This window comes from Cololabis saira, chromosome 19, assembly GCF_033807715.1.
Source record: "Cololabis saira isolate AMF1-May2022 chromosome 19, fColSai1.1, whole genome shotgun sequence".
Classification (NCBI taxonomy): domain Eukaryota; kingdom Metazoa; phylum Chordata; class Actinopteri; order Beloniformes; family Belonidae; genus Cololabis; species Cololabis saira.
The window spans coordinates 38178066-38202066 of record NC_084605.1 but is presented as its reverse complement, the minus strand read 5'-3'; the positions used below and the strand labels follow the sequence as shown (position 1 = coordinate 38202066).

At 43.1% G+C, this 24001-nt stretch overlaps 1 protein-coding gene across 2 annotated transcripts; it reads left to right on the top strand.

The window, feature by feature from the left end:
- Positions 1-11592: 11592 nt before the first annotated feature.
- On the top strand, positions 11593-24000 carry si:ch73-127m5.2 (uncharacterized protein LOC561202 homolog). Of its 2 annotated transcripts, XM_061708581.1 has the most exons (6): positions 11593-11683; positions 18617-18740; positions 18865-19271; positions 20269-20469; positions 21531-21660; positions 21765-24000. In XM_061708581.1, exons 3-6 carry the CDS (start codon positions 18872-18874, stop codon positions 22234-22236), a joined length of 1203 nt encoding a protein of 400 aa, XP_061564565.1. In that variant the 5' UTR covers positions 11593-11683; positions 18617-18740; positions 18865-18871; the 3' UTR covers positions 22237-24000. The 2 variants fall into 2 exon arrangements, with proteins under 2 accessions (XP_061564565.1, XP_061564564.1); XM_061708580.1 differs by having other exon boundaries at positions 18617-19271; positions 21765-23999.
- Position 24001: the final 1 nt, after the last annotated feature.

Sequence of the window (24001 nt, the reverse complement as noted above, 5' to 3'; positions counted from 1 at the left end):
TAAGTTTAGGGATAGGTTGATTTGGTCCAGTATTGTCGCACCAATAAGAGAAAAACCATTTCTGAATAGTCGAGTCGGGATGGGGTCTAACATACATGTGGTTGACTTAGCTCTATTGACGAGTGAGGTCAGCTCAGGGAGGTCTATAGGATCAAAACAGTCTAGAGTCAAGTCAGAGCCTAGGGAAGTCGCCAAAGCTGAAGAAACGCCCACAACCGGCTGGTTGATTTCTTCTCTAATTCTTGTCATTTTACTGTTAAAGAAGCTCATAAAGTCTTCTCTACTGAGAGCTGCAGGAATGCACGGCTCCACAGAGTTGTGACTCTTTGTCAGCCTGGCTACAGTGCTGAACAGAAAACGTGGGTTACTTTTGTTATCCTCTATCAACAATGAATAATAAGCTGTTCTGGCTTTGCAAATGGCTTTTTTATATACTATTAGAATATCTTTCCATTCACGATAGGAGTCTACAGACTTACAAGAGTACCACTTCCTTTCAATTTTACGCACGTTTTGTTTCAACATGTGGATATCTAAATTGTACCAGGGAGTTAAGCTCCTGTGGCTAGAAACCCTCCTTTTCAAGGGAGCAACTTCATCTAAAGCTGAATGCAACAAATCAGCAGTGTTACTAACAAGGAAATCAACATCTGCAGAGGCAGAACCCACTATCGTAAGATGAGCAATGGCCTCCTTAAATTTAGCAATAGCTTCATCAGACAAACATCTGCTAAAGCAATACCTCCTATTTTGCACTTCAACATCGACAATATTAAATTCAAACATTATTAAATAATGGTCGGATAAAAGGGAGTTTACAGGTGACACCAACAGACCATCAGTTTCAACACCGTAGGTGAGAACGAGATCGAGAGTATGATCAAAACAATGCGTCGGCCCGTCCACTTTTTGTGAGATACCCATTGATTCTAGAAGAGAATTGAAAGCTAATTTAAGATTATCGCTTTCAACATCCATATGAATATTAAAGTCACCCACTATGATGAATTTATCTGTACTGATCAATGATCCAGATAGGAAATCTGAAAATTCAGACAGAAACTCTAGATAAGCACCAGCAGGTGGCCGGTACACTACCACTAACACAATTGGCTTCTCTGATTTCCAGCTCGGAAATTTCAGACTAAGCGTGAGGCTTTCAAATGTATTATAATTGCACTTAGGTTCAATTTTTGTTTGGAGACTGGAGTTATAAATTGCTGCGACTCCTCCGCCTCGGCCCGTGCTTCTAGGAATGTGATGATTAAAGTAGCCGGGCGGAGTCGATTCATTCAAACTAACATACTCTTGGTTTTAATTTTTACAAGGTTATTTTGGTTAACGCCTCCAAAACGCGGTACCTGGTGAACTTTTGGAGGGCGACCACTTCTATGCTAGGCACCTGGTTAGAGTCGCCAATTACATCATGTAATCCTACAGTTTTAGAGTCGCCAATTACATAATGCAATCCTACAGTTTTATTGGCAGGCATTGGTCCTCGAGAAGCAGCACAGAAGTGTGTTAAACTGCAGCTCTGCATCCTGGCCTGGACCCTGCATTGTTAGGGGGAGTGTCTAATAAAACTTGCCAAATTACTAGAGACAAAAGCTGCACCATCCCGGGAGGGATGAATTCCGTCTCTTCTAATCAGACTGGGCTTTCCCCAAAACGTCTCCCAATTGTCAATAAAGGCCACGTTGTTTTCTGAACACGACCGCGACAGCCAGCAACGGAGCAAGAGCATGCGGCTAAACATGTCATCGCTGGTCAGATTGGGGAGGGGACCAGAGAAACCTACGGAGTCCGACATACTTTTGGCGTAGTTACACACCGAGACAATATTCATTTTAGTGACTTCCGACTGGCGAAAACGGGAGTCATTAGCTCCGACATTGATGATAACTTTACCAAATTTACGATTACTCTTTGCCAGCAGCTTCAAATTTGCTTCAATGTCGCCCGCTCTGGCCCCCGGGATGCAACTAACTATCGTCGCTGGAGTTGGCCTCACATGCCTGACTATGGAGCCGCTATTCACCAGGGTCGGCTTCTCAACGGGTGTGTCGCTGAGTGGGGAAAATCAAATCAAATAATTAGGGCCCGAGCACGAGGGTGCAATGACCCTTCTGAAATTGCGCTGTTAATTATTAGGGCCCGAGCATTTACAGTGCGAAGGCCCTATTGTAACTGCAGGAATTTTTTTCCTCTTTCTTTCTCTCTTTTTTTTCCTTTTTCTGATGAAATGAGGGCCTTTTTGCCCCCCTAAACGTTCCCCAAAAGTCACCAAGTTTTGCACACAAGCCAGGCCCTACTTTCTGCCATAACCTTTTAATGGTTTGACATAAAGACTCCTGGGTGGTGTCGTCGGACTCGGTTTTGAGTACTTGAACATAATTGGTGCAAATTAGCCCCGCCCCTTCTTCTGATTGGTCGATATTTGATAGTTCCTACTTTCTGCCATAACTTATGAATGGTTTGACATAGAGAGTCGAGGGTGGTTTCATCCGCTAAATGTCCAGGCCTGAAGAATCTACATGCAAGCTTCCACTGCAGCCTGAACGTGCACAAGGGTGCGAGGGCCCATTATTATTATTATTATTATTATCCCCCAATTTTAATGGCTTTTTTTCTGAACTTTGCCATACTCCAAAACAAATTTTGTACACCCATCATGTCTGGTGAAAATGTTTATATAATATCGGTGCCTCAAAAGGGCATGAAGAAATGGCTCAATAGAGCTACCTTGAAAATTTTAAAACTCGAGCCCCTCATAGGAGTTTTGCCTACATGCATGAAAATTGATAGTTTCATGTAAAGGAAACTACCAACAGCATGGGAAAGTCTCAAGGACCCATATTCTTAAATTTACAGGAAAACCACCACTTTGAATTGGGGCCGATTTTTGTGATTTGCAGACCTCAATTCTGAACGAAATTCTCCCAGAGATTTTCCAGAGATCCCCGAGAGCTTTTTTATTTTTTCGTTCAGAGTCTCACCCGTGACGTTGACTTGACTTTTTCCCATTTAAAATTTGAACTGTTCTTATTCTGCCCTGCATTTTCCACAGCGGCCTCAGATGTCCTGTGTATGATCAGAGTGCAGCTCTGAACAGGTCCACGTGATGATATTTAGTCATACTCATAGTGCCTCCTCGTGGCAACAGGAAGTGACTCACTCGACGTTTCGATGTGGCTGATCTGAGATTATGACAGATGTCAAACCTGGTCCAATCCATGCTTAAGTTTGTTGGGCCACAGTCCTGTGTTGAACATGGAAAGACTTGATTTCAATTCTGAGGCCAGCCTTGATTTCTTACAGCCAACCGCATGGTTCGAAAAAAAAGAACCTCCATAATGACTAAAAGCCCCAGCAGGCTTGCATTTACGGCCCTTCAGTGATAAGGAATAGCACTCATTGAGCATAGACCCCAAAACGCAGGAGGGGCCGCTTCCCGATTTATGGCAGCCTGAGCCCAGCTATAAAGAGCAGGCTCCCCCCTTGCTCGCTCTCTCTCCCAAACTCTTTTTTCTTCCTCTTTTGCTCCCAGGGTTTCTTCTACCTCGGACGTCTCCACGGCACTATGGAGTTTTCTGTGAGCTATGAAGAAAGCCACAGATCCTATTTTAGCATGAAGAGCTACTAGCTATGGGCCAGCCTTCTCCAATATCGTGCCTGAAGAAGCATCTGGTTGCCTTGAAATGCCAGTCTGCAGCGCTGCAACGAGTGACTCGCAAATGTTCCGAGCCTCAGATGTGCCGAACGAGGGACCCTTGGATGCCCCGACATGAAGCTGAGGGAAGCCCCGCTGCTATGCCCATGTATTCACCTCATCCACACTGAGGAGAGAGACGCTCTTATCACCTGCGGAGCTCAACCATCCTGCTGTTCAACAAGGAATACGTCCACGTTGCTGGCTCTTGAGAACATGTTCTGCCACAACAGAAAACAAAGCCCTTCCTTGTTTTCCAGGGACATGCCAAAATTAGATACACCGAAAGAATCAGTGGAATTCCATATCAAGAGACTTGTCACAAGTTTACCAGAACCTCCAAATTCTATGTCAGTGATAAATGTGATTTGGATGGGAACGCCAAAGGTACCTTCGTGATATTGACCAAAATTGTGGTGCCACCCCAATAAGTGCGAGGGCCTGACCAAGGCTCCTTTAATTGCCATCATTTCAGGCGAGAGGTTACGTGATTCAAGTTTCTATGCCAGCAGCTTCTGGATGGATAGCTATTGTATGTTGTAATGATTATTCCTGTTGACCAACTTGTCTTCCCCAGTTGCAACAGTGAACCCCCCCAAACACATTAGACACCAACTTTGCAGGCAGCTGGACTATAGAAATTGAGCAATAAGCCAAGGATCAAATTATAGGCAGAACAGTCATAACCTGCTCCAGACACCACGAGCTTCATTTAACTGGCCTCAAGTTCCACAAACACCCACTCAACCTTCAAGGATACTTCTGTCCAAGCTTCCAGATGACAGTCAAGACTCAAACAAAGGAAGACAGCAAATAATTCATGTATGAGCAAAACAATCTTTATTGATGGTTCTTGGCCACGTCGGAGAACACCGCAGTCTGGTTCGTGGCGGCGTCAGAGACCACGCCAGTGTGGTTCGTGGCCACGTCGGACACCACCGCAGTATGGTTCGTGGCCACGTCGGACACCACCGCTGTGTGGTTCGTGGCCACGTCGGACACCACCGCTGTGTGGTTCGTGGCCACGTCGGACACCACCGCTGTGTGGTTCGTGGCCACGTCGGACACCACCGCTGTGTGGTTCGTGGCCACGTCGGACACCACCGCTGTGTGGTTCGTGGCCACGTCGGACACCACCGCTGTGTGGTTCGTGGCCACGTCGGACACCACCGCTGTGTGGTTCGTGGCCACGTCGGACACCACCGCTGTGTGGTTCGTGGCCACGTCGGACACCACCGCAGTCTGGTTCGTGGCCACGTCGGAGACCACGGCAGTCTGGTTCGTGGCGACGTCGGAGACCACGGCAGTCTGGTTCGTGGCGACGTCAGAGACCACGGCAGTCTGGTTCGTGGCGACGTCAGAGACCACGGCAGTCTGGTTCGTGGCGACGTCAGAGACCACGGCAGTCTGGTTCGTGGCGACGTCAGAGACCACGGCAGTCTGGTTCGTGGCGACGTCAGAGACCACGGCAGTCTGGTTCGTGGCGACGTCAGAGACCACGGCAGTCTGGTTCGTGGCGACGTCAGAGACCACGGCAGTCTGGTTCGTGGCGACGTCAGAGACCACGGCAGTCTGGTTCGTGGCGACGTCAGAGACCACGGCAGTCTGGTTCGTGGCGACGTCAGAGACCACGGCAGTCTGGTTCGTGGCGACGTCAGAGACCACGGCAGTCTGGTTCGTGGCGACGTCAGAGACCACGGCAGTCTGGTTCGTGGCGACGTCAGAGACCACGGCAGTCTGGTTCGTGGCGACGTCAGAGACCACGGCAGTCTGGTTCGTGGCGACGTCAGAGACCACGGCAGTCTGGTTCGTGGCGACGTCAGAGACCACGGCAGTCTGGTTCGTGGCGACGTCAGAGACCACGGCAGTCTGGTTCGTGGCGACGTCAGAGACCACGGCAGTCTGGTTCGTGGCGACGTCAGAGACCACGGCAGTCTGGTTCGTGGCGACGTCAGAGACCACGGCAGTCTGGTTCGTGGCGACGTCAGAGACCACGGCAGTCTGGTTCGTGGCGACGTCAGAGACCACGGCAGTCTGGTTCGTGGCGACGTCAGAGACCACGGCAGTCTGGTTCGTGGCGACGTCAGAGACCACGGCAGTCTGGTTCGTGGCGACGTCAGAGACTATGCCAGTCTGGTTCGTGGCGGCGTCAGAGACTATGCCAGTCTGGTTCGTGGCGGCGTCAGAGACTATGCCAGTCTGGTTCGTGGCGGCGTCGGCCACATCCGACATAAGGGTAGCCATTTCTTCCACTTCATTAGTTTCCAGTTGAACTGAAAGACATGGTCAAGTTTAGTTGTACAGTCATATTTCCTTGGTTGAGTACACCCGACAAAATATATGCTGTTGTGATGCCAACGAGAGTTGTTTCTCACTGAAACTGCTCACCTTCTTTAAGACGTTTGAGCAACATGGAATCCATTGACTGGACAAGTCCCAGAGTTCTTGGATCATTATCATTTGAAGACAAGTCTAACACAAAGATGAGTTTAGCTTTAGAATAGGTATGACAGCACAACATCATAAACAATTTTCATACCAGTCTGTCTTCTGTGGAGCAGATCAGATCTTCGATTTGGGGCATCTTTTGGCAAGCTTAATCCTGTGGAAATTTAAGTTTCCATAAAGATACTTTCTATTCAACAGTAAAAACAAAATTTCTTTGGAAATTCTAAAGTAACCTTCTCCACAAACCTTTGGCAACAACTTCAGCCGCCACACAAACCACCAGAAGCCAAATGCCTTCCATTGTTGAGATGAAGTGAAAGTGCAATCACCAGGTGAGGTTTAAAAAGTCTCATCATGCATATGTTGCAGGTGATCTTCATCTGGTCTAATTGGCTTTCTCCTCTGAAGTGTCAACATTTAAATATATTCAGACTTTCCTGTTGTAAGTAATCCAGTTGTATTACCAGTCTGAGTGAATCATGTTGGTGTCCTCCTGCAGCGTAGGTAGCAGCATATCTACGACGAAGCTATGTTTAAGATAAGCTGCTCTCTGTCGTTTCTAGTCGTTTCTTTCATATCCCCCCTCACAAAAATAAGAAAAATTCAGAAAAATAGATGCACAAAACAAATTTAACATTTTTCAAATAACAAAATAACATATTTGAACCATTTTTCAGACAATAAAATAACATTTGAACCATTTTTCAGACAATAAAATAATTGAAAAAATCGGAAAAATGGTTCAAATATGTTATTTTGTTACTTGAAAATTTTTAAATATCTTTATGTTTATCTATTTTTCTTATTTTTGTGAGGGGGTATATATATTGTTTTTATTATTATAGTGTTTTTTTGTAACTGTCCAGGTACAATCAGTTTCGTCTCGGAGCAGTTGAACGGTAAGTTTACTTCTGAAAAGTCGAGCCGCGAGCGAGCTGTAATAGCAACAGAACGCCACTAGAGGGCAGCAGATCTAACCCTGCTGTTGAGGCCTTTCCGGTGCACTTTAGGGCGATGAGACTTCAACCAGAACCAGTTCAGAAAACACGATACTTCCACCGCTCAAACCTGGATTGATTAACCCTTACAGAGTGAAAACTTTTATTTTTTTTATTTATTTAACCTTTATTTCACCAGGCAAGCAAATTAAGAACAAATTTCTTATTTACAAGTGCAGCCTAGGGGGGTAAGGGGAGGGAGCTAAGATGAAAAAACAAAGTTATATAAATACACAAAAAGACATTAAAACACAATACAAAAGATAAAACAAATAATCAAGTAAAACAGTCAGTATGCCTGAAGGAGGACTAGAGGCAAGTGCAGGAGTCGGTTGTACTTAATAAAAGATGTGTTTTGAAGGTGGAGATGGAAGTGAGAACAGAAAGTTTAAGGGTTTTTTGCAGGGTGTTCCAATCAGAGGCTGCAGTGAACCGGAAGGCATTGCGCCCAAAGGTGGTGCGGACTTTGGGGATGGAGAGATTGATGAAGGCGCTGGACCTTAGAGTGCGGGCAGGTTGTGAGAGGTGCAGAAGAGAGGAGAGGTAGGGAGGAGTAATGCCGAGGATAGATTTGTAGATGAGCAGAAACCAGTGATGGAGCCGTCTGGTGTGAAGGGAGGTCCAGTCTACCAGGTTATAGAGGTCGCAGTGGTGAGTGGTGAAAGGAGCCCCAGTTGCAAAACGGATGGCGGAATGATGGAGTGGGTCCAGTTTACTGAGAGTAGAGTGAGGTGCGATTCTGTAAATGGTGTCACCGTAGTCAAAAATGGGCAGAATGGTCATTTTGACGAGTGTGTGTTTGGCTGCACGGGTGAAGGAGGCCTTGTTCCGGTAGAGAAAGCTCAGACGAGCTTTGACTTTGGACTGTAGGTGTTTGATGTGGGTGGAGAAAGAGAGGGACGAGTCCAACCAGAGGTCAAGGTATTTGTAGCTGGATACGAACTCTAGCTCAGAGCCGTCGGCGCAGAACAATTTAGGAACAGTGGTGGGAGTGTGTTTCCGGACAAAGACAATGCATTTAGTTTTTTTGGTGTTGAGGAGGAGCTGGAGACTGTGGAAGTGCTGTTCAATGGAAGTGAGGCTGTGTTGTAGTGTGGCTGCAGCGGACTGGAGGGACGGGCCCTCAGCGTAAAGGATGGTGTCATCGGCATATAGATGGATTTTTGAGTTGCCGGCAAACCTGGTTATGTCATTGATGTAGATGGAAAATAGTGTTGGGCAATGTAAAATACAGTTTATGATTAATACAAACTTTATTCAGTGAGGGAAAATACAAAATAGGGACATTTTCACTGCATTCCTGACAGTGAGACCACCTTGGACCCGGTCCCGGTCAAAAACTAAAACATTGAGACTGCTCAAACCTGGATTAAACAAATATTAAAATAGCATATTGAACAGTTTGTGATTTATTAAACATTTTAAGCCATTTAATGCACCTGCATCACCTGGAGGTTGCACCAAAAGAACAAAAGAGAATATTAGGTGGCATTAAGAGGTTGAAACCTAGACTTTATAGAGGACAGTAAAGGAATATTACGGTCAGCAAGTCAGTAACATGTAGACCACCTTTCATTGACACCAGTCACAACGTACTTTACAATAAAAATATGATAATAATAAATGATAGCAATAGATTAAAACAATAAGGAAACAAGTGTCCTCTCCTCTCAGACTATACGACAAAGAGAAGGTGGTAGAAAGTCCAAAGTCTTGGCGCTGCCACCCCAGAAGCTTTTGTTTCATCGTGGGGATGGAAGTGTAAGGAGAAAAATAATAGTCTCAGTTTTACTTGAGTTTAATTGTCGGCAGCTTTGGTGGGAGGGTGGGAGCTGTCCTTGGTGACGTTCTTGGTTCTGCAGAGGCAGCGGGAGGTGTAGATGTCCGTCCGGGAGGGAAGAGGGAAACCAATGACCTTCTGTGCCGTCTTGACCATCCTCTGCAGTCTCTCCCTGGCCGCTGTGCTGCAGCTGCCCGGCCATACTGTGACACAGTACGTCAGCAGATATTCAAAAACCTCAGTGAATTGAAGCAGTCTTGTCAAGAGGAATGGGCCACATTCCTCCACAACAATGAGCAGCTGAACATAATACAGTGAACAACTACTTCAAGCTGCTGAAGGTGCAGCTACAACCTGCAGAATCACGGGAGCACATATCATTACGCCTCTTTACTTCTTTTTTGTTAACTCATCCATCCGTCATCTATACCTGCTCATTCTGGTGCATTCCTGCAGTTTTTGGATGAAAGGCAGGAGTGCATCCTAGACGTGTCAACAGCTATTGCAGGGCCACATACAGACAAACAGCCAGAGGTGGGTAGAGTAGCCAAAAATTGTACTCAAGTAAAAGTACTGTTACTTCAGGCTAATTAAATCAATAAATTAATAAAATAAATTTAAATTACCGTAATAAAAAATAAAAAATAGCTTAAATCTTAAAGTAAATTCAAGTACTTTAATAAATAATAAAATAATAACAGAATAAAAAAATAAATTAAGCACAAGTAGCACAAAATTTCCAGCCTTTGTACTTTTCTTTTTTAACCAGGCAGAACTAGAACAAACATGAACTCATAGAAACTCTGTGTGTGTTTGAGTCTGTGTAAATGTGACAAAACATGCAAAAACTAACATTTTTCCCAAAGAATCACCCAGTGATGTCATGAGATTGACGCGTACGTGGATAAAAGGGATAAAAGAAAAGTAACAGCTCAACGTGGCCTAATGTAGCGGAGTAAGAGGAACAGTTTCTTCTTCACAAATCTACTCAAGTAAAAGTACAAAGTATAGTGATTCAAACTCCTAAAAGTACAACATTTCCCAAAACTTACTCAAGTAAATGTAACAGAGTAAATGTAACTCGTTACTACCCACCTCTGGAAACAACCACACACTCACTCTTATGGCCAATTTAGAAACACCAGATGTAACCTTACATACAGGTTTCTGGACTATTTAAGGAATGCCAAGATGAAATGGTATACGATATTATTCACTTGAGGTTGTATTTGTAAGATGATAATACCCACTACAATCACAAGATAATTATCATGTGTTAAAACACAAACATACAGAAAAAAAAGGGTTAAGGTGCGGGTATGGTTCTGCGTCACACACACGCAGAGCACACGGCGCACCCGTGACGCCGTCACGAATCGTTCAGAGTTCTCCGTCTCTCCATTTGGTCGCGGTGCAGTACCCCCCGCGGCCACTAGTTAGCGATCTTTTTCTGAATGGTTTATCCGACTTTTTCCGGTCACAGTAAATCAAAGAAATAAGGACAACTATTGTGCAAAAAACAAAAACAAAAAAAATCACATATAAACGAAGAAAAAAGCCCTGGAAGTTCACTACTGATTCAAACCGGAAACCGGAAATGCTTTGCTTTCAAACGAACCAATCACAGCCCTCTCTGTCTGCGTGTGGTCTGCGTCTCCTCGACGCGTAGTTACAATTTTCGGGAGGTGCACGTCACTGACGGCGCATGTGACGGCGTGTCCTCTGCGTGTACAAAAACCACACGCCGTAGACACGGCGTCGTTTTGACACAGAAGCATAATTCAGCCTTTAGGCCCATAACTTTCCCGTTCTGAGCCTGTGTGGGACAGGGACAGGTTAACAGTTGTTGGTCTGCCTTGTAACGTTAAAAATGTCCACTAGATGATGCACTATGGTGGGCAGACGAGAAATGAACTGTCCACCGTAACTGACCTTTTTAACTAAATTAGTTGAAAACAAATTTGATTCATCGTCAAGAAAAACATAAACATTCAACTTTTGTTTTCATGGATCTTTAGGATCTTGTTAATTTTATGATACATGATGATATGGTGCATAAAGCTTCTCTCAATATTTCCTTATTCTTACATGTTTTGACTGTACGTAGCCTACTGTAAATAACACACCTCTCTGGTGAGTTACAGACAGCAAACAGCACGTTTAATCAGTCTTCACTTTACCAAAACTTACTGTAAAACCTCTCATTTGACAAATGGAAATGTAACCTGTGATTTACCCGAACACACATTATCAGCTACTCTTTTCATATATCAATAAACAGAATAATGATTGAACAATAAATATTATTAATGGGGTAATAAAACAAATTCTCAATGTTGGCTTAAACTCTGGGGCCAAATGCATAAAATAGAGACATTAAGAATTATATCTATGTTCACAAGTATTTATTTATTTATGGTAGTAAAGGGTATTTTAACATCTTCTTATAAAAACAAATAAAATGTCTAAAATTTTAAGAGAAACTTATTTTCAATGATCAAACCTGATCGGAAATTCCGCCTTCATGGTTCTGCTCGGTTTGCTATTATCCAATGAGAGATCGCCGGCTGCGTGATTGACGTGTCCCTGGACTAATCAGCGGCAGGGTTGCTGCGGGGGGCGGGGCCGCCGTAGAGCTGATTTGCAACCCGCCGCCGCGGCAGCAGAGAAGAAGGAAGATGTCGCTGTCTGCGGCTCTGGCCGGTCCAGGATCAGTGTCGGTTCAGGAGACGTTTACACGGCGTTCCGGTGAGTGGGAGTCGGACACCCGTCACCAGCCGCATCCATTCCAGAGCGAGGGCTGATCTGTAAATGCGGTTGTGCGTCTCTTTGCCCCGTTTTAAGGCAGAGACACAGAGACGGCTCAGTAACGGCGGCAGCCATGATTAATGTTACAACCGATGCAGAGATTTCTGCTAAAACTCACCTCTTTTATCTCACAGCTCTCGGGTTTACATGCGTTTCCAGCCCAGAGCATGTTGTTGTGTCAACTTCATATGTCCACAATTGGAGGGAGACGGGATATAACTTTTTTATTGTTATATTTCAAGTTTTCAGTGTGAGCATGAGAGACTTTAAACCGTGTCGTGGTGTCTCCACGTGTCCGTCACACAAGCTTTAAAGTTGATATTAAACGCCTTGAACTCTTGGACAAACTGTTAGATTGTATGAGGTGAACATGCACGTAAATCTCCCTAGTTTTGCATTCTATTTTACTTTTGCACCTCCCTCTTAATGTAGAGCTTTGAGTTTTTAGTTTTAAAGTGAGTTATGGAGCCTTTATACGTATGTATGTATGTATGTATGTATGTATGTATGTATGAGTTTTTATACCTTTTGTATGAACTTTGAATCACAATTCTTGACATCTCCCAAAACAGGGCTCTGGATTTACCACGACTTGGTTTTGTTTGAACAGTAATACTATATTTTATATATATATATATATATATATATATATATATATATATATATATATATATATATATATATAATACTCCTATTTTTGGCACATAACATTTTTTTTAGGCCTGGTGGGGGGTCTCATACCGGTCAGGGAAATACTGTAAATATAAGCACATATTCAGACAAAATACAGTGAAAGTTTACATTGATGTTGGAGAAAATTGCAGAGCAAGTGAATGTGTAGACTAATTAAAATATTTAGCGACCGTTTCGTATGAATGACAGGTGAATGTAGCATATTCTCAATATTCACATGCAATATGGTTTTATTTTATTCACATTAAAAATGTTCGATGAATGGAAGAAAATCAAAGGATGAAATCAATTCAAGCTGGGAAATAAGATGCATCCGGTCTCACTGATAAATGCTGAAGGCAAATGTCTTTACTCACACAAGTCTGAGCTGGAAACTGATTACAATTGATGTTATCACCTTTTAAATCATGTTAATTAGGCTACTTGATGACTTTGTGGCTACTGTAAAAGGTGTGTGTGTGTGTGTGTGTGTGTGTGTGTGTGTGTGTGTGTGTGTGTGTGTGTGTGTGTGTGTGTGTGTGTGTGTGTGTGTGTGTGTGTGTGTGTGTGTGTGTGTGTGTGTGTGTGTGTGTGTGTGTCAACTTGGACCCCAGATGTGTAAAAGACCCAGTTATTATCTGCCTTTATTTTTACACAGAGTTCCACCAGGACATTATTGTGATGACAGTTACCGTCCAACATATTTTTTAGTACAAAAATAGTAAAGCATGTTTGCCTTATACCTTAAGGCAGTGTTTCCCAACCCTGCTCCTCGAGTCCCCCCTGTCCTGCATGTTTTAGATGCTATCCTGCTTCAGCACACCGTGATAAAAGTACGTGTGTCATCAACAGAATTGTGCACACCTTGGTGACAAGCTAATTAGGACCATTAATTAAAATCAGGTGTGTTGGTGCAGGGAAACATCTAAAACATGCAGGATAGGGGGGGCTCGAGGACCAGGGTTGGGAAACACTGCCTTAAGGTAAACATATCTGTACATACAAATACAAACCGTATGTACCGGTATTTAAACAATCATAGCCGAGGCATTTGTATATTTTAAAACTCCAAGCTTAAATGTAGCGTCATACTTTTTACTTTTCTTCTTGTACGTTAAACCAGCACTATGTAACTTTTCCAGCTTAATCTAATATTTCATCATCATCATTGTGATGGAACATCAACTTCCAACAGGTTTAATGAACCTCTGTCATGGTCTGAGGGGTCTGTATCTCCTTCACTGGTACTATGTAACTTTGAGGAGCATGGTAGGAACCCTGCCACACTAAAAAACTACACATTTTTACAGCTTTGACTGCTTTACGGCATACGTCACTTCCCCCTCCTTCCCGATTCGTAGTGGAGACCAAAGCTGGGCGGGGCGTGGAGCGCAGAGCTCAGCAGAAGCTGGTATCATGGCTGAAGCAGCAGAAAAACCCAAGAAAATAAAAGTTATTCACAGGTTATAAAGTATTTTTTTATTTTGTCAGTAAGTATGTTGGACTACTAATTTATGACGAAGTCCCTCTAAAAAACGTGACAGGAAAAAGGTGCAGTAGAACAAAACCAGAGCGTTTGTAGTTTGGGGGCATTATCTGGCTGAAACAGGACGGGGGCGGGGGTCACTTCACTAATAAAACCTAGTTGAACTTAGTGATTTTCAACATCGTCATATGAAATTGTTTAGCCAAAAATAGATACATTACCTCTTTGCAATCCATCCTGCAAACGACCGCTGAAAACAGAAAAGTAGTTTTGAAAGTCCGTCCCGTCTTCTTTCATTCACTATCAAAACAAATGCAGCGACGGGGACAGGAGTTTTCCGGCAGTACGCGCTGGTGCTCATGGGAAATGTAGTGTTCTTTCTGGTAAAGCACTACCGCTTTTGTCCAAAGGAGCCGCCAAACTCAACAAAAGCTGAAAGTTACATTGTGCTGCTTTAAGGTTTATGTCCATGATGATAAATTAATTGTGAAATGAATGTTTTTCTTTCTCAGCTTTACAGTTTCTGTCTGTTTTCTTACCTGGTTCTTCTTGAGCCTCCTCTCCTTCCACTCTTTCATCTCTCCCTCTTTGCACTGACAATCATACCCAAATATATTGTATTCAACTAGATGAAAAATTACATAAATACAAAAAATAATGATAAAAATACTAATAACGTCCTCTCTCTGTGCCTGTCTTTCTTTGTACTGTCAACCAAATATATAATAGAGTAACTATACAAGTCCAGTTGCTTTTCTTCTCTCTTCACATCTCAGGCAGTGGTAAAGCTCTGATGTACATGCACACATCACGTATGCCAATAACATTCATGTGCACTTCATGGACCAGTGAGCTTTAGACATTCTACAATACATTGTCATGATGTTTGATTAACTGTCATACGTGTAGATAAAAGATTATGTGTTACAGGACATGTTTATGTCCCTATGTGCAGTGAGGGTGGGATAAGGGGAGAAGGGCTGGTGACTGAGACATGCAGAAGCTATTTTATTCTGTCAAAAGTCCAGACGTACACAAAAAGAGAGAACCCATGATCACTACCACTACCCAGTCATCATGGGAGTTTAACAAAACTACTTGATAGTTTTTGACTACTTTTCAAGGTGTATGGAAATAGCCATACTTACATACTACTAATAGAGGGTCTGCATTGACGCCACTTTCCCACTAGACCAGCCCCCTTACTCGCACTGAGTGGCAAAACATCAGCAAAAACAGCTGCAACTGGTGGAGAAACTGTGGAGAAGCCGGGATAACAGCCGATTATCGGCTTAAATTAAAGGCAGTTGGACTTGACAGTGACCCGTACAGTTACCAAGAACCAGTGGTCCATGGAAATTAATATTTGGTACAGTTACCAAGAACCAGTGGTCCATGGAAATTAATATTTGGTACAGTTACCCCAAGAACCAGTGGTCCATGGACATTAATATTTGGTACAGTTACCAAGAACCAGTGGTCCATGGACATTAATATTTGGTACAGTTACCAAGAACCAGTGGTCCATGGACATTAATATTTGGCCACAAATCCAGTTTCCTGATATTTATATGTACTTAAATTTCTACGCCAGGGAAATACATGAATCAAAGCTTGAAGGCATACAAAAGTCTTGACGCTTGGTCCGACTTCAAGGCAGGATTTGTTGTAGAAATTAAAATGAGGAGGACACCGAACTTTTATGATTTGACCGTTTAACGCAGTGGGTCCCAAACTTTTTTGTGCCAAGGACCAGCAGAAGTATAAACAAAAAGCTCATGGACCGGTTGGTAATTTATGTCAATTTTAATAAACATTTTAGAAAAAAACAATGCATTTTAAAATGCAGGCTATCATTGTTTTACTAAATTTACAATGGTTTCAGGTGCATATATTTATCCACCAACAGGTGGCGACAAACACTCAATTTATGAAATTAACAGCCTATTTCAATTGCCAGACCGCTTCAAAATTAGACATTTTGGCCCCTTTTTATTGCTAAAGACATTAACGTTATTTCAATAAGCAACTCACCCAGTGATTACAGCCTATCATTTCTAAAAATAAATGTAGAGATCACGCTTTACAAATTTAGTAAAATCTAAAACCAAACCACTCAAGAATATACTTGTCCAGACCAACAAGAACAGAACAGTTTGAATGTGATCATAAACTGATTATTGATTGACGGTATATTAATACAGTTCCTCTTTAGCTATACACAAGACTTGTCAGCTGTTATTCCTGCAGTTCCATTAACAATATGCAATTATGCTAGTGACGTGCGGTGAGGTTCATGGTTGGTGAGGCACTGACTCCTTTAGTGTCAGATTTACAAATATATAAACCAAAAAGGGAAGCTTATTCAATTGGCTACTGGTTATTTCATATCTCATCAGCATTCTTCACAAAAAAACACACGGGCACACACGTTACATATTACAGATACGTAAAGGTAAGAAAAAACGTGCATGTGCTCTACAACCTCCATGTGTTGGCCGTCACAATTCTATAATTCATGAGAGTAAATGAGAGTATAGACTGGTGTACAAAACCACAGATTTAAATTTTTACCTTTTAGTGAAATATTCAGTTGTTTTTAAAACGTTTAATTCTGATACTTTAATCAATTTGATTGCTCAACAAAAAGCATGAAAAGAAAAACAAAGAATGTTTTATTTGAGGCCAAAATTTAGTTTTTAAATATTCTATTGTATTTTTCTTAATCTAATCTCTTTTTTACAAGATTGAAATTAAAAGTGTTTGTACCCGTTGGCTCACGTTCGCCCCCTTCAGGTGAGGCAGAGTACTGTCTGCCTCACCCTGTGCCTTTTTCACTGCGGTTTTATTTCCCATCAGCAAAACTAAATATGTCACTAACAAACATTAAACTTTAATGGTAAAAGACATTAGTCAGACTGTGGAAAATCAGGTCAAATAAACGTATCTGCAAACATTATATTGGCGACATGCAGAGATACGGCAACCAGCACGGGCCAATCACACGTATCAACCCGGTTTGTGATGGATTGTCCAATCAGAGGCTCGACTCGTTGCTGCCTCACCTCACGTTTCATCCCTGTATTTGAACAGGAAATAGGCCCTGACCGCACGTCCCTGAATTATGCATCCAAAACAAACGCAATGTTCAAAACCAGGATACAAAACAAAACAAAAAATAGAACCACTTTTACAAATACTAATGACCAAATTACTGAAATAAGTGTCAGTGAGACCCCTGGGCCTGTTTGCCGGACACAAGCACGTCATACCGGGGCGTGATAGGAGACAGTGAGACGCGCAGGGTATTCCTCACATCCAGTCTGCTTCTAAGTCTGGTCTTAGTGAAGGTCATGGCAGAAAACCCTGCCTCGCACAAATACGACGTTGGGAACGGGAGCAGCGTCTTCGGAGCGAGCGTGCTGATCACGTTGTATTCTCCTGATGCTTTGATCCAGAAGGATGACAGTGATGTTGAATCAAAGAGTGTTTTCAGTTCTCCGTCATTCCTGAGGTCAATCAGCTGGCCGTCTTGTTCTGATGGGAGCCGGTCTCGACCATCGTCGTTTTGAAATGGATCACGCATCCATCTTTTGCCATTCCTCGGGTCCTTTGCAGATGGAAAATAGCGCTCAAACGCATCGGACAGTGATGTCAGGTGGCTGTGTATCACCTGGGCACGTTGGGGCTCTTGGACCAGGTTTACTTCAGAGTCGGTTAGCGCTGTAACAGACTCAGACTATGAGTTACCTCTGTTTCTGAAACTGGCTTACCGGTAAATTAACCCTCTTGGTCGGGTTTAGTAACCACATTTGTGAAAGGGAAAACTCTGATTTTCCCTGAGTTCATGTTCAACATACTCAGTTTCAACACAACCTACTTTGTGAACGGACCCCTAGACTGCAGTCACAGTAGGTCTGCACCAGGCATTGTGCTGCTGAAATAAGCAAACCAAACATAGTACTTTTGCCATCAATGATTAAAATGTTCACGCTATACAGTTTTCTTTTAATCACTTCCCTTTTTTTTTTTTTAGAGCTGCAATTTGTACAACCCTGAGTTATAAAGATTTTAACATTAAAAGGCAAAACACAAGAAATTTGAGTTATCTTTTGTCAAATATGTTGGAAATATCCCTGTAGCAAGCAATCTCGTGCTACTGGGGTCGCCAGACAGGACAGAGGACACGGGGTTTAGTGGAAAAAGTCTTAATCTTTTATTCGCACACAGAAGAGTACCAGCACTCCGCTCTGTGTCATCCTCCGAGCAGAACCCTTGGCTGGTAATTCAGCCGCTCTTTATGTAGCCAGGGAGGGTGGAGAGATTGATTGGGCACAGGTGTTCCCAATCAGCCGAACCAGCCCCACCTGTGTGCTGCTCCTCCGCCAGACCACACCCACTCCTCCACCAAACCACGCCCACTCCCCCACCAGACCACGCCCACTCCCCCACCAGACCACGCCCACTCCTCCACCCTGCCACAGTCATAACTGTCACAATAATTGCCAACACTTTTATTTTACGGAGTTTTCTGCAGGTAACGAAACAAAAATATCCCCAAGTTTCAGTTTCAGTATTTATCAAAGCTCGCAATTTAGCACAGTTATGAAGTCGGAACATCCTCTTTTCCTTGGTTTATTTATATAAAAAAAAAACACAACACAAGTTTTAAATGTAAGGCACTAACCATATTTTATTTATATTTGTTTCCCCAGATTGATCGCCTGGGTTCATCCATGACTGATTACACATCATGAAACTGGATAAAGAAAGCCACATCTTACTACAATCTTACCTGGGAATTAGGATTTAGTTTCTTCCTTTGACTGGATTAGATAAGTCAGCACATGTTCCCCCTTTATCAGATTCGCTTGAACCATTTGAGATAGTTTTAATGTCCACCAAGAGGTGTACATAACCTCTGAGTTAACCTAAACTGATAAACATCGCTTGTTCTTCTCAGAACAGACATGGACCCGTCTGCCAGGATGGTGGGTCTGGACGCCCAGGGAAACATGGTTTTCACTGTGGTAAAACCCGTTATGAGCCTTTTCCAAGTGTCTTCGGAGCAAGGCAACAGTGTCTCACAAGGGGACATGGGCCTGCAGGATTTATCTGAAAACCCCCTAGTCCTCCCTCAGGCCCAGGCCCAGGCTGCGCTGGACCAGGACCAGCTGGAGATGCACAGCATCCAGCCTCATATTCCCCCTCCGCTGCAGAGTCCTGCCCCGGTCCAGGCTGAGGACGTGTCCCACGATCAGGATCAGGAGCTGCAACCAAACTCAAGTGCAAATTCAGAGAGCAGCAGCCAGATGCCGTTTGCAGAGGTGTCTTCACTCCTGGACCCCAACATGAAAGGATCCAAGGCTCGTAAGTGGCCGGCTGTTTGAGGAGAGCTCTGTTTTGTATATCAAGGTTCAGTGAACAGATATTCTTGTAGTCATTTAATTTGCAAATGTACAATATGAATTCTTACATTTCAGCCTTATTCTTGTTTTTTTTTTTTTTATATACATGCATGTTTTTATTGGCAGACTGTTTCCACAATACAGAGCAACACAGATGAACATACTCCCTCCCCCCACAGTTATCGTCATTAATTTTCACTTGGGAATAGAAAAAAAATAGTAAATAAAGTAAATAAAAAGATAGTAATATAGTGACATAACAAAAAAGTAGTAGTAGTAGTGCAATGAATGTAAACTTAAATAAGAAAATAAAATAAAAAAGAAGGGTTATCTAGAGATTAATAATTATTTCTTAGATTAATGATTAGCAATTCCAGTAATAGTCACAAGTTAAACTAGTAAATACTTGAGTCAGAATGTTGTCATATATCACCCCCAGAGTTATATACCAATGTATTAGTAATTAGGCTGTTACTATTATTAGTGATAGAAAGACAACAAACAATGAAAAACAAAGCATCAGCTCAGTCCTTTGGAAGTACTCTCAAATTTTCAAAATAAGTAATAAATGGTTGCCAGCTCGAGAAGAACCTTTCTAATGAACCTCTAATTGTAAACTTTATTTTTTCCAATTTTAAGAAATCCATAATACCTTGTATAAGGCAATAAAAGGAGGCTTTGGGGATTTCCACCCCAACAATATTCTACGTCTTGCTATCAGTGTGGTAAATGCTACCATTCTAGACTGTTTTGCGATCAAAAGTCCAAAATCCGATGGTATTCCAAAAATGGCTATCTGGGGTGATGGCTCCAAACGAATGTCAAATACATCAGACAGAATCTTGAATATATTAGTCCAACTTATTCTTGTTTAAAGTGAGTAGATAAACTGTGTTATGAACAGATTTTCTTGTCCGATGCTGCTGAATCCCAACCCTGTGTTCCTGCTCCATCTTTAGGGAAGTATCTCATCTCATATGATGAAATCAAAAGGCGACTGCAAACCCCAGAGAAGATGTCCCTGCGGTCGTTGGCAGCGTACACCCGGGTCAGCAGGGGCCCGGCGAGCAAGAAGACCCTGCTGGAGTCGCTGAACGTCCTGGGCCTGAAACCCAGCACCACCACCTCCGTATCCTCATCATTCTCCAAACTCACTGAAGGTGACGTGTGTGTGTGTGCGTGCGTGCGTGCGTGCGTGCGTGCGTGCGTGCGTGCGTGCGTGCGTGCGTGCGTGCGTGCGTGCGTGCGTGCGTGCGTGCGTGCGTGCGTGCGTGCGTGCGTGCGTGCGTGCGTGCGTGCGTGCGTGCGTTCTTGCTTGCTAGGGATGTCCCGATCCGATCACGTGATCGTAAAAATCGGGCCCGATCTCGTTGTTTCAGACTTGATTGAAATCGGGCGTTGCGTCCCGATCAGGGATTGGATATTTATTTTATTCTCATTATTTTCATCAGCGCATCAAACAGATGATGGAAAAAAAGGTTAAACAGCCGGTGCACCAACAAGCAACGGGTCCATGTAATTTTGAGAGACAATGCTGCTGATATGAAGAACGCTATGGGGACGGTGGGGGTGCGGAGTGTGGGCCGTGTCACGTAAAGTGAGTTCAATAAAGTTGTTTGTTTGTGAAACAAACTGAAAACCGAGCAAAGCCGCTGAGACCTTGTTGAGGCCAGTGGTCCTTGTGGGAACCAAAGTCGGGCAGAATCCCTTTTATGAGATCCCGTTTAGGGTAAGGGTTATTCGGGTTAGACTGGACGTTGTGAACGGAGGTCAATTAAGATTCCTTGAAACAGCAAACTTGTGTCAGCTGGTGATACTTTTAAAAATAAATTAATCAATTAATGACCCAGGAGATTAAATAAAGGGGTTGGGGTATCATCGGCCTACCTAAGAAGCCAATTAATAAGAAACATTTACAAAAGGATCAATCCTGTTGGGGCCGGTTTAAAATCAAATATTGCAGTTTCACATCTAGTACTGGCCACACATTAAATTAAATAATGTGTATCCTCGGCCTGAAACCCAGCACGACGACCTCCGTATCGTCATCATTCTCCAAACTCACTGAAGGTGACAGGTGGTGTGTGTGTGCGTGTGTGCGTGTGTGCGTGTGTGCGTGTGTGCGTGCGCGCGTGTGTGTGTGTGTGTGTGTGTGCTTGTGATAGTGATATGAAGCTGAGGATATGTAAAAGAGCTCAATGTTCATATCATGTTTTTTTAGGTGACACTAAAGCTCTGTGTGAAGATATGAAAGATTTTGCTCATGATTACATCGACTACAGCAACATGGCAAAACAGCTCATCCCAGAGACGAATACAGTTCAACACTGGTCCAAAATTATTGAAACTAAGTATGAATGACCTTATGACACACCCTTTGCTCATCATAATAATTATAATAATAATAATACATAATTGATGGAGGTATGTTAATGTTTGTCATGTTTTCTATCAGGAACCACCTGGAGGATATGAGAAAAGGTTTCCAGGATCCAGTGAACAGCGGTGCTTTTGACAACGTCACCCACGGCCTGGGCCTGGGCGTGCTGGACGTTGCTCTGGACATGATCATCATGGTGATTGAACAGCAGATCCGCATCCTGTCGGGCGCGACGGCTTCAGACCCGGCGGACCCGGGCCAGTCCACGCGTCGCATCCGCCGGCGCCAGCGCAAAACCTGTTCCACGGACGGCGAGAAGCCTCACAACGTACCTGGAGGTGTGAAGGAGCAGGGCAAGATCATTACGAAAAGCAAGAATCGAGCCAAAGCCAGGAAAAAGATTAGACAAGAAACCGGAGCGTCTGGTCCCGCTGAGACCCAAACAGAGCAGGACAAGCCGGACGATGTCCAGAATAATGTGCTCACTCTCGTATCTGTGGGTTATGAGACGGTTTCTGGCGAGCTCAACACGGCTGGGACCATTTAACCCCTGCCTACACGAGTGCCCTTGTACATACCAACATTCTGACACAAATATGCTCCACATACGGAGCCACTGACTTCCTTGGCTTGAAGGTAAAGGGATATTGTCTCCAAGTGGGCTTGTGCAAGGTAGATGGTGTTTTGAAGAGGACTTTTTTATTTTCTTTGCATGAGGGCACATATTAAAGTGTGTGAAATAACTAACAGCTCAAAAACTGATAAAACACAAACCTGTTACTGTAGCTTAGATCTGAAAATGTGTGTGGGTGAGCTGCTCAGATCTGCAGCGTGCTGCGACATCACAGACCCGGATCAGAGCAGATCTTTCCCTCCCTCCAGCTTCACATCATTTGACATTGTCTGTACGTCTGAAGTGGGTACAATGAAACTGTGAGACTGACTCTAACACCGGCACATCTCACTTAAAGAGATGGCTGAATGGAGTTGAGATTCTGACTCTTCCCCCTAAAACCAGCTGCTATGAATACAGGTCCAAAGATATGCTGAAAAGTTTAGTTTGTCTCTTGTTTTTTCCCTAAAGCATGTCATCAGTATTTAATTATGACCTCTAGAAACTGTCTGTGGGGTTGGAACTGTTGCCTTGAGAAGTAACTCCCTGGCGTAACAGCACCTGAGCTAGGGTTTAGTTTTTTAAACTTGCCCCTGTATTAAAACCAGCTGAGTTGACCCAGGGAAACGCTTATAAGATACAGGGTTCAACACCCCAGGACCGAGGCTGGGTATACATGAATACATACAACTTCAGAGAAACTAAACCCTTCCTAAAATAGCTGACGGGGTTCTACCCACGTTTAACACAATCCTACCATTAAACTCTAAAGCAGACGGCTAACGTCTTTTATCTCGTATGAGTGTAAAATGACAATGAACAGCTTTGCCGCAGGTTCTGCGTCAGACTATTCCCAAGTCCTGTCTTTCCACTTCAGCTTGTGCACTAATTCAGCCGGATGTGCAGTACACCTGTCGCTGGAGTTGGTGCTTACTTTTGAAACCCTTTTTTGAGAGTTGTTTTCTTTCCTGTGGTGTTTACACTACGCAAGGCCGACCAGTAAACCTGCTACGTGGTATCAGTTTCTTTTGTTTAGATGTTGTAAAAAAAAAACTGCCTCCTTAATCCACATTACGCAAAGTGAACCGTGCATGATTAATTGTTGACTCTGGCAGGCTTGTTTTCCAGATGGTCAGAGATAGTTGAGGTTTATATTTAGTATCTGCAGCGCGTGACAGAGATTTCACATTTAAACAGTTTGATTAGGTTAAAATGAATTCAGCGATGATTCTTCTGTTCTTGGTTCATTTAGATTAGTATGAGATGTGTCGGCGCTCCCAGCACCTCAGAGCAGAGAACACTGTGCATTTTATCATTTAATATACGTTTTAATAGTTTAAATCAGTTTGGTTTGGCTGGTGGTTAATAAAAAACAAAGAAAACATGATTATGCTTTGATCACTTTTAAGTGAATCTGTTCATTTGCGATACATGTTGTATGTATGCACCGTAAAAACAAACGTATTTCTTCATGTTATGTCTTCAACAAACAGAAAGTCTTGTTTATATAAATGTGAATTTGTTGGAGAATGTGCGGACATGACTCCTGCTTTGATTTGTTTAGTTTTCTAAAATAATTTTAGGTTTTTACAAGTAACATCAAGAGTTCAGTAAAATATGAAGATTTACTTTACTGCTGTTTTATTTCATTTTTTTGTTTGTGTGTGTTAAAGATGTCAGAAATGGACTAAGCTTCTTG